Raw genomic sequence first — 11062 nt, 5'->3', positions numbered from 1 at the left:
GGGGTGGAGATCACAAAGCAGCAGCGACCTTCAATCTATGAACACTTCAGTGTGTTCTTGAAACCAAGTAAGGCTTTTACAAGTCTAAGCTACGTTACTTTGTTACCTATAAAGCCTTTAAAAATAAAACAATCTTGAGTCGGGCAGTGGTGGCACACGCCTTTAATCCCAGCACTTGAGAGGCAGAGGCAGGCGGATTTCTGAGTTGGAGGCCACCCTGGTCTACAAAGTGAGATCCAGGACAGCCAGGGCTATACAGAGAAACCCTGTCTCGAAAAACCAAAATGAATAACAATAACAATAATGCAATCTCTGTGTGTCACTGGAAGAAAAATAAAAAGTAAGCCTTTGAGGTTAATGCGTGCTAGCAAAGAAAGCTGAGTATCATAACTAAAATGTGTGACCCGGTCAGAAACCTAAACTAAGAACGCCTTTGCATACGGCACAAATCATAATGCTTTTGTTTACATACTTCGTTCCATGAGAACCTTCAAGAAGTGGGATAGTGAAGGCTGCCGAGGTAGCCAGTTAGTTCCCTAAAGAACCTCCATGCTGCCTCCCTCCTAGCTTACCTGCAACAAGGCAAAAGTCTATCTGGCCCAGGCGCCGTGTCCATTAACCTCTACAGACACTCTCCCACCTCCCACTGGTCCCTGTACGTCAACATGAATCCTCCTTAAGCGTGAATTCGACCGACTTCCTGACCCCGGGGCATCCCAGGTGGCCTGCGGATGGGATGTGCGTCTGACAGCAACGAGGAGACCTCGCCGGCAGTGAACGGAGGCCGGATCCAGCCCAGGCCACTCCACGGCGCTCAGAACCCGGTGCGAGCAGCGCGCGCTCCAATCTCCCAGCCGTCCGGAGCGTGCGCGCCACGGCCGCCTCACCTTGCAGTCGTTACGGACGAACATCATGCCGTGTCCTGGGTAGATCGGCCCGGAGCAGAAATAACACTTCTCGATCCTCATGTTGACCCCGCGTGGAACCCACCTTCCAAACGCGGAGAGTGAGAGGAAGTGGTACGTCACTTCCTAGCCGCCGGAAACAAGTCTCTGACCCGACCCGGAAATGGTATCTAGAATGGGCGCTGAGCGTAAAGGCACCGTCCCAAACCACGTGTGCGCAGCCGCAGCCGCAGCAACGCCTTGCGCAGATGCAGAGTTTATAGGCTGCATCTCGGGGCTTAACTATGTGATTCTGTGAGATCTTGCGTACGCTCGCTCCGGAATTTTTCCCTGTATACTCATTTCATAGCGCAATTGCGGCGTTTGTGCTTTGCCAGGAGTATGCAACTAGAACCTTCCACCCTGGTCTTAGGAGAGCAACCTACTAAATCTAAGTCAGGACAGCTTGGACGAGTTGGATCTTTCCTCTCACCATGGAAAAGTGGGTCCCAGGGATTGATCACAGGTCACTTACTTATCCTGATTTTGTATTTTGAAAGGGAGTCTCGTTTTGTGTAATATAGAAATGGCTATGTAAACCAAACTGGCCTCGAACTAAGAGATCTCCCTACCTCTGCCTCCCTAGTACTGGGATTAAAGGGGTGTACTACCAGGTGCTGAGAGATGTTAAAGAGCACTGATTGTTCTTTCAGAAGAAAGACTAGGAAGTGAGCTAGGAGAGAGGCAGCATTGAGGTTCTTTAGGGAACTAACTGGACACCTTGGCAGCCTTCACTATCCTACTTCTTGAAGGTTCTCATGGAATGAAGTATGTAAACAAAACCAGAGGACCAAGGTTTGATTCCCAGAGCCCACATGATAGTTCACAACCATATGTAACTCCAGTTCCAGGGGATCTGACGCCCTCTTCTGGCCTCCATAGGCACCAGGCACACACACACAGAACACTAATATATGTAAGCCAACTTCCTACACACATAAAATAAAATTATAAAAGGGATGGAGGGTATGGAATGATGAGCATTGGCTGCTCCTCCAGAGGACGTGTAGGCAAAACACCAATGTACGCCTTTAATCCCAGCACTTGGGAGGCTGAGTTCGAGGCCAGCCTGGTCTACAGAGTGAGTTCCAGGACAGCCAAGGCTACACAGAGAAACCCTGTCTCGAAAAAAAAAAAAAGAAAGAAAAATGAATAAAATTTTTAAAGGGGGAGTGAGGTGTACTACCATGCCTTACTATTTTTAAAATCGTATTATTTTATATGTTTTTACTTGTTTAGTATGTGCACAGTGTGTGTGCTGCGCCGGCCAATGTCAGAAGATGGCATAGGGTCCCCTGGAATTAGACTTGTGTGTGTCTCCAACTGGGATTGAACCCAAGTTCTCTGGAAGAGCAGCCAGTGCTCTTAGCGTCCAAGTCATCTCTCCAGTACCTCATTCTATTTTTGAGGTCTCCATCTCAACATAGCCCAGGGTTCCCTGGAAATCATGATCCTTCTGCCTCTGCTGGCATTGTAGAGGTGTGCCACCATACTGGCTCAATATTTACCTGCTGATCAAATATTGGAATATTTAAAATATGTCCTGAGAGTCCAAACCTACTCCATCTTGGGACCAGCCTCCATCTTAAAAGAAAAAAAAAAAAAAAAAGCCTGAGACTTGGCCTGCAGCTGAACCCAAACTGCACCCAAGTATCAGGAAGGACTCCACAGCTTGTCCTGGGCCAGAATATCCCTGGCTACTTCCTAGCAACAGTTAGGAAGTTGCTATTCTTAAAAGATTAGTCTGAGCTGGGCGGTGGTTGCACACACCTTTAATCCCAGCACTTGGGAGACAGAGGCAGGCGGATTTCTGATTTCGAGCCCAGCCTGGTCTACAGAGTGAGTTCCAGGACAGCCAGGGCTATACAAAGAAACCCTGTCTCGAAAAACCAAAAAAGAAAGAAAGAAAGATTAGTCTGAAGTTTCAAATGTACTGTCAGACCATTTGTGACTGTATACAGTCTTGCTTCAGAGCACCCACCTCTCTTCAAACAAGAGTTATTCAATTAGATACTTGCCAAGCTAAACTCCCCTTGCTTGCTCACAATTTGAGCTGGAGAGATGGCTCAGCGGTTAAGAGCTCACTGCTCTTCCAAAAGTCCTGAGGTCAAATCCCAGCAACCACATGGTGGCTCACAACCATCCATAAATGAGATCTGACGCCCTCTTCTGGTGCATCTGAAGACAGCTATGGTGTACTTAATATAATAAATCTTTAAAAAAAAAAAAAAAGTACCAGTAAAATTGGTAAGTAATTTCTGCTCAAGAATTGCATGGCCTTGAAAATGCAAGGAACCCAACAATCTTGATCCAGTGGAAAACTTCAAAGGAGCATGCTGAGCTCTACTGCACATGGTGCCAAATGCATTGCTTTACCTATTTCTGAGTGCTAGAGATGAACCCAGAGCCCTGCACGTATCAGACAGGTGTTCTATCATCACCAAGGGGCATCTTTGGCCAGTGACTTTCTTTTTGTTTTGTTTGTTTGTTTTGTTTTGTTTTTGTTTTTGTTTTTTTTTTCTAGATAGGGTTTCTCTGTATAGCCCTGGCTGTCCTGGAACTCACTCTGTAGACCAGGCTGGCCTAGAACTCAGAAATCCGCCTGCCTCTGCCTCCCAAGTGCTGAGATTAAAGGTGTGTGCCACCACTGCCCAGCGGCCAGTGATTTTTCTTTTTAAGATATATTTATTGTTATATGTAAGTACACTGTAGGTGTCTTCAGACACACCAGAGATGGGGCGACAGATCTCATTACAGATGGTTGTGAGCCACCATGAGGTTGCTGGGATTTGAACTCAGGACCTTCGGAAGAGCAGTCAGTGTTCTTAACTGCTTAGCCATCTCACCAGCCCGATTTTGTTTTTTAAGATTTTTTTTTTTTTATATGTATGAGTACACTGTAGCTGTACAGGTGGCTGTGAGCCATCACGTGGTTGCTGGTAGTTGAACTCGGGACTGCCCAATTGCTCCGGCTGTCTTCAGACGCACCAGTAGAGGGCGTCAGATCTCATCACGGGTGATTGTGAGCCACCATGTGGTTGCTGGGATCCGAACTCAGGACCTTCAGAAGAGCAGTCAGTGCTCTTACCGGCTGAGCCATCTCACCAGCCCGGCCAGTGGTTTTTTTTTTTTTTAAGACTTTCATTATTATTATATGTAAGTACACTGTAGCTGTCTTCGGAAAGACTAGAAAAGAGCATCAGATCTCATTACAGATAGTTGTGAGCCACCATGTGGTTGCTGGAATTAAACTCAGGAACTTTGGAAAAGCAGTCAGTGCTCTTAACTAAGGAGCCATTCTCTCCAGCCTATTTTAGGCCTATTTGGTGAGTGCAGAGTGTTCTTTCATTTCAAAACAGTCAAGGCTGGGCAGTAGTGGCACATGCCTTTAATCCCAGCACTTGGGAGGCAGAGGCAGGCATATTTCTGAGTTTGAAATATGGTCTACAGAGTGAGTTCCAGGACAGCCAGGGCTACACAGAGAAACCCTGTCTTGAAAAAACAACAACCACCACCAAACTAAAAAGCCAGTCAAGAAATTCCTTTTCCCAGAATCAGACATTTAGACTAAAGCCAGAATTCCTTCCAGGGCTGGAATATATTTCCCACTTCCCCAAAGGAGCCATTCTTATCATCTCTGGCAGGTGGAAGTAGGCTCCATTAACATATGCCTGTGGCACCTGTTCACCTATCAAGGTCAATGCAAGCCTCTAGGCTCGGGCAGTCTACTCACAAGGTCCCTTCCTCCCAGGTACACCCAAGCCCTTATAATCCGGCAGATACAATATATCCCCCCTCCCTCTACCCTGGTCCCTTCTCTCTGCTCTCCGGACAGCCAGCCTTGGCAGTTTGGAATAAATAGCCACGGAGTAGCTATTTGGGTTTCTTTACCTATTTCATTCACTATCTGCTGCTGTCTGTCTTGTAAAAGAGGAAAGCTGAAAGTTAATGTGGCAGTTCACTGTAACTCCAGCATTAGGAGACAAAGGCAAAAAAAAAAAAAGTTTAAATTCATCTTCCACTATGTAGGAAACTAGATAGCCTGGGCTACAGGAGACTATCACAACCCCTACTACCTAGCCTCCCAACACACAAGAGCCTATAGTCCCACCACTTGGGAAGCTGAGGGGGGAACAAGAATTCTAAGAAGGGGCTGGAGAGATGGCTCAGTGGGTAAGAGCACCAACTGCTCTTCCAAAGGTCCTGAGTTCAAGTCCCGGCAACCACATGATGGCTCACAACCATCCATAATGAGATCTGACGCCCTCTTCTGGGGTGTCTGGAAACAGCTGCAGTGTATATATATATAGTAAATAAATCTTTTAAAAAAAAAAGAATTCTAAGAAGAGAGGGGCATTTACAGGAAGCAAATGAAGTGCATCATACCAAGAAAAACAAGCTGTCTTAGACAGACCTTACATATTCTTTTTCATTACAGGGAATATAAATTCAAAGAAATCAGCACTTGGGAGGCAGAGTCAGGCGGATTTCTGAGTTTGAGGCCAGCCTGGTCTACAGAGGGAGTTCCAGGACAACCAGGGCTACACAGAGAAACCCTGCCTTGAAAATATAAAAAAAAATAAAATAAAATAAAATAAAGAAATTAAAAGAAATAAGCTAAAAGCAGAGGCAAAAGTAATCTGGCAAATAATCAAATCAAAGTCCATGTTACCTGTAATGTCATCATGAAACTCATTTATAACATATATACAAAGTAAAAGATATAATTGTTATCTTTAAATCTGTTAAATCTTTAGATTTGGCCTGTGTGATGCCCAAAATTAACCTGTAAGCCCCACCTGCCCAGGAACCATGGAATGCTGGGAATTCCGGGTAGTTCTTGGGAGATAAGCCTCTTGGGGAATAAGATGGCCTATAAATTCCTCCTTACAACTCCCTGCAATCCATGGCTAGAGGCCATTCCAACTGGGAAATTCCTGGGGAATGTTCCATTTCTTCTTGGTCAGGATTGAATATTTAATAAGTACTTGTTTTAGATTTGGCCCAAAATGGTGGGGTTGGTTTTTCTGGTGAATCTCAAGATTAACATATTTTTTCTGGCAAATGGCAGGATTAACACTAGATACAGTGATACGATCCTATATTCCCATCGTTTATGAAGTAACTGTGGGTCAGCTGGGAGGTGGTAGTTCATGCCTTTAATCCCAACATGAGGGAGGCAGATGCAAGCAGATCTGAGTTCTAAGTCAGCAGGAACTATAGAGTGAGCTATAATAAGCTAGCCAGGGCTATACAGTGAGACCCTGCCACAAAAGAACAGAACATGCCCAAGTAAAGATTCCTTAAACTTAGTATCACACTCTCAAAATCATTTCTATATCCACCTTTGAACATGGAAGCTCTGGCTCCCATGTGCCCAACCCCACTCTTTACTCTCCCCACCTCCGTGATTATCTTCTAGAATTCGAGACAGGGTCTCATTGTGCAGCCCCAGCTGTCCTGAACTAGCTACTATATCAGATGGACCCTGAACTTCGAGGTCTTCCTGACCCAGATTCCCAAGGTCTGGGAATAAAGGCCTGCACCACCAAACCCTGCCTCCTGGCATCACTACCAGCTGCTAGCCCTACCACCTGAATGTTTCTGCTTAAACTGCTCAAAGGCAGCACTCAGCTGCCTCCACCTCATGAGACATGCCAAGTGGAAGTCCTGAGTCTGACAGCTTTGCAGTTAGTCCCAGCCCTCCTATAATAATTCCCTCTCCCCCCAGAGACACTAGCCAAAGTCTAAAGTACCTAGTGGCAACTGGACACAATCAGCTTCCTTTGTTTCAATTTTTTAATTCACTTTGGTACATGCAGATCATAGGTCCCTCTCCTCCCAATCCCACCCTTACAAATCCTTCCCCTCCAACCCTCCCCCTTTCTAAGAGGGGAGCCCCCACCCTTGGGTATCATCAGACCATGGGACATCTAGTCCCAGCTGAACTAGGTACCCCCTCCTCTCCCATTGAGGCCCACCCAGGCAAGTCCAGGCAGGAGGAAGGGTATCCGGTGGCAGGGAAGAGAGACCAAACCAGCCACACGCACATCTGTTAGGCGACCCACATGAAGACCAAGCTACACATTTGTAGCAAATGTGTAGGGGGCCTAGGTCCAGCCCCAACATGCTCCCTGGCTGGTGAGCCCAGTTTCTGTGAGCTCCACAACCAAACCTTTGAAAGCCAGTTACCAACTAACAAGGTTTCACACCAGTTAGTCAGGAGACTCAATGGAAACACCAGGTGTACTGGGTTAATCAGCACAGTGGAAGCATCTGATCCTGGGGGGTGCCAGGATGGGGACCAACTATCCAAGACATTTCACCCTCCTTGGGCAAGAGCACTTGGCTGCTGCAAAGGAGCCCTGTTCCCACCCCACCATTCAAACACAGACCTCAGGAATACGATTTTTTTTTTATTAGAATACTTTAAATTGTGTTTGCAAACATTTAACACAATGGGGGAAACAAAACCAGCTCTACTCTGTTCTTCCCGATTCCTAGGGCAAAAACCAGAAAGAAAGATGAAGGGAGTCTTAGGCAGGCTGAGATTTAAGACCACTGCCTTCCTCAGCCCAAGCTAGCCCCTGCGTCTAGCTTCTGGATTTGCAGGTGTGTACCAATTTATCTTGGCTCACACCAGAGACGCATTTATATTATGAAAAATGATTCCCAGACATCCCTTGGATGAATTATGACATAGCTGCCATCCATAGAACACTGGGTATCCCACTCAAAATCCTCAGGACACTCCTGGGACAAGGCCATAGACACATCTACAGAATGCTGCTTGCTGGCAGCCTCACAGGCTTCAATGGGAGATTGCCCATTGACAACCTGCTGGGCCTCCCCTGAAGTGTGCTGGGTGAAGGCTTCACCAGCCTTCAAGTGAGCCAACTGGGTAGCATCAGTGACCTCCACCGGGGTCGGCTGCGTGGCAGCCTCGCTGACCTGCACCGAAGCCGTCTCGGTGGCAGCCTCAGCCTCGTGGACTTCGGGAGCCGGCTGGGTGGGAGCCTCAGTCTCGTCGACTTTCACGGGAACCGGCTCTGTAGTAGCCTCGCTGACCTTCACGGGAGCCAGCTCGATGGCAGCCTCGCTGACCTGCACCGGAGCAGGCTCGGTGGCAGCCTCAGCCCCGTGGACTTGCACGGGAACCGGCTCGGTGGCAGCCTCAGCCTCGTGGACTTCGGGAGCCGGCTGAGTGGGAGCCTCAGCCTCGCTGAATTTCACGGGAGCTGGCTCTGTTGCAGCCTCGCTGACCTTCACAGGAGCCGGCTCGCTGGCAGCCTCAGCCCTGTGGACTTCGGGAGCCGGCTGGGTGGGAGCTTCAGCCCCATGGACTTTCACGGGAGCCGGCTCGGTGGCAGCCTCGCTGACCTTCGCGGGAGCCAGCTGAGTGGCAGCCTCAGCCCTATGGACTTTGGGAGCCGGCTGAGTGGGAGCCTCAGCCCCGTGGACTTCAGGAGCCGGCTGGGTGGGAGCCTCAGCCTGGCTGACTTTCACCGGAGCTGGCTGGGTGGGAGCCTCAGTCTCGTCGAATTTCCCGGGAACCGGCTCAGTGGCAGCCTCGCTGACCATCGCAGGAGCCAGCTGAGTGGCAGCCTCAGGCTCGCTGACTTTCACCGGAGCGGGGTCGGTGGCAGCCTCAGCCTGGTGGACTTTCACGAGAGCCCGCTCGATGGCAGCCTCCCTCACCTGCACCGAAGCCGGCTCCGTGGCAGTCTTGTGGACTTCGGGAGCCGGCTGGGTGGGAGCCTCGGTCTCGTCTACTTTCAGGGGAGCCGGCTCTGTAGCAGCCTCGCTGACCTTCACGGGAGCCGACTGGGTGGGAGCCTCAGCCTTGTGGACTTCGGGAGCCGGCTGAGTGGGAGCTTCAGCCTCGCAGACTTTCTCGGGAGCCGGCTGGGTGGCAGCCTCAGCCTCGCTGACATTCACGGGAGCAGGGTCGGTGGCAGCCTCAGCCCTGTGGACTTCGGGAGCCGGGTGGGTGGGAGCTTCAGCCTCACTGACTTTCACGGGAGCGGCGGGGTCGATGGCAGCCTCAGCCTCGTGGACTTTCAGGAGAGCCGGCTCGATGGCAGCCTCAGCCCCGTGGACTTTCTCGGGAGCCGGCTCAGTGGCAGCCTCGCTGACCTGCACCGAAGCCAGCTGAGTGGCAGCCTCAGCCTCGTGGACTTCGGGAGCCGGCTGGGTGGGAGCCTCAGCCTTGTGGACTTTCAGGGGAGCCGGCTCAGTGGCAGGATCAGCCTCGCAGACTTTCTCAGGAACCGGCTGGGTGGGAGCCTCAGCCTCACCGACTTTGGGAGTGGGGTCGATGGCAACCTCAGCCTCGTGGACTTTCAGGAGAGCCGGCTCGATGGCAGCCTCAGCCCCGTGGACTTTCTCGGGAGCCGGCTCAGTGGCAGCCTCGCTGACCTTCGCAGGGGCCGGCTCCCTGGCAGCCTCAGCCCTATGGACTTCGGGAGCCGGCTGGATGGCAGCCTCGCTGACCTTCACGGGAACCGGCTGGGTGGGAGCCTCAGCCTGGCTGACTTTCACGGGAACCGGCTCGGTGGCAGCCTCAGCCTTGTGGACTTTGACGGGGGCCAGCTGGGTGTGAGCCTCAGCCTTGTGGACTTCGGGAGCCGGCTGAGTGGGAGCTTCAGCCTCGTGGACTTTCACGGGAGCCGGCTGGATGGCAGCCTCGCTGACCTTCACGGGAACCGGCTCGGTGGCAGCCGGCTGGGTGGGAGCCTCAGTCTCGTCGAATTTCCCGGGAACCGGCTCGGTGGCAGCCTCGCTGACCTTCGCGGGAGCCCGCTGAGTGGCAGCCTCAGCCTCGTGGACTTCGGGAGCCGGCTGAGTGGGAGCCTCAGCCTCGCTGAATTTCTCGGGAGCCGGCTCTGTAGCAGCCTCGCTGACCTTCACCGGAGCCGGCTGGGTGGGAGCTTCAGCCCCGTGGACTTTCACTGGAGCCGGCTCTGTAGCAGCCTCGCTGATCTTCTTCGCAGGGGCCGGCTCCCTGGCAGCCTCAGCCCTATGGACTTCGGCAGCCTCGCTGACCTTCACGGAAACCGGCTCGGTGGCAGCCGGCTGGGTGGGAGCCTCAGCCTGGCTGACTTTCACCGGAGCTGGCTGGGTGGGAGCCTCAGTCTCATCGAATTTCCCGGGAACCGGCTCGGTGGCAGCCTCGCAGACCTTCGCGGGAGGCGGCTGAATGGCAGCCTCAGGCTCGCTGACTTTCACCGGAGCGGGGTCGGTGGTAGCCTCAGCCTCGTGGACTTTCATGAGAGACGGCTCAGTGGCAGCCTCAGCCTCGTGGACTTTCAAGGGAGCCGGCTGGGTGGGAGCTTCAGCCTCACTGACTTTCACGGGAGCGGGGTCGATGGCAGTCTCGCTGACCTTCACGGGAGCCGGCTGGGTGGGAGCCTCAGCCCCGTGGACTTCGGGAGCCGGCTGCGTGGTAGCCTCAGCCTCGTGGACTTTCAAGGGAGCCCGCTCAGTGGCAGCCTCGCTGACCTGCACCGAAGCCGGCTCGGTGGCAGCCTCAGCCTCGTGGACTTCGGGAGCCGGCGGGGTGGGAGCCTCAGCCTCGCTGACTTTCACCGGAGCGGGGTCGGTGGCAGCCTCAGCCCCGTGGACTTTCACGGGAGCCGGCTCTGTAGCAGCCTCGCTGACCTTCAGGGGAGCTGGCTCAGTGGCAGCCTCAGTCTCGCTGACCTTCACCGGAGCCGGCTGGGTGGGAGCCTGAGCCTTGCTGACCTGCACGGGAGCCGGCTGGGTGGGAGCCTCAGCCTTGTGGACTTCGGGAGCCGGCTGAGTGGGAGCTTCAGCCTCGTGGACTTTCAGGGGAGCCGGCTCAGTGGCAGGATCAGCCTCGCTGACCTTCACGGGAACGGGGTCGGTGGCAGCCTCAGCCCCGTGGACTTCGGGAGCTGGGTGGGTGGGAGCTTCAGCCTCACTGACTTTCACAGGAGCCGGCTGGGTGGGAGCTTCAGCCTCACCGACTTTCACGGGAGCGGGGTCGATGGCAGCCTCAGCCTCGTGGACTTTCTTGGGAGCCAGCTCGGTGGCAGCCTCAGCCTCGTGGACTTCGGGAGCCGCCTGGGTGGGAGACTCAGCCTCGCTGACCTGCA

The 11062-nt window shown here is 52.4% G+C and overlaps 2 protein-coding genes across 2 annotated transcripts in view; both read right to left on the bottom strand.

The window, feature by feature from the left end:
* Rsl24d1 (ribosomal L24 domain containing 1) overlaps positions 1-1034 on the bottom strand; it is an 8591-nt gene extending 7557 nt beyond the window's left edge. The window contains exon 1 of the mRNA XM_031345337.1: positions 888-1034. Coding sequence (XP_031201197.1) covers positions 888-968 — 81 coding nt within the window. The 5' untranslated portion in view covers positions 969-1034. The remainder of the gene's footprint in view (positions 1-887) is intronic.
* A 6561-nt stretch (positions 1035-7595) lies between these two features.
* LOC116073647 (calphotin-like) overlaps positions 7596-11062 on the bottom strand; it is an 8808-nt gene continuing 5341 nt past the window's right edge. The window contains exons 6-9 of the mRNA XM_031345707.1: positions 10884-11057; positions 8718-10838; positions 8445-8642; positions 7596-8324 (exon numbers count right to left, since the gene is read on the bottom strand). Of these exons, the coding sequence (XP_031201567.1) occupies positions 7596-8324; positions 8445-8642; positions 8718-10838; positions 10884-11057 (3222 nt within the window). The remainder of the gene's footprint in view (positions 8325-8444; positions 8643-8717; positions 10839-10883; positions 11058-11062) is intronic.

Source organism: Mastomys coucha, unplaced genomic scaffold, assembly GCF_008632895.1.
Source record: "Mastomys coucha isolate ucsf_1 unplaced genomic scaffold, UCSF_Mcou_1 pScaffold23, whole genome shotgun sequence".
Classification (NCBI taxonomy): domain Eukaryota; kingdom Metazoa; phylum Chordata; class Mammalia; order Rodentia; family Muridae; genus Mastomys; species Mastomys coucha.
The sequence above is the reverse complement of the archived record's forward strand: the minus strand, read 5'-3'. Positions and strand labels throughout refer to the sequence as shown.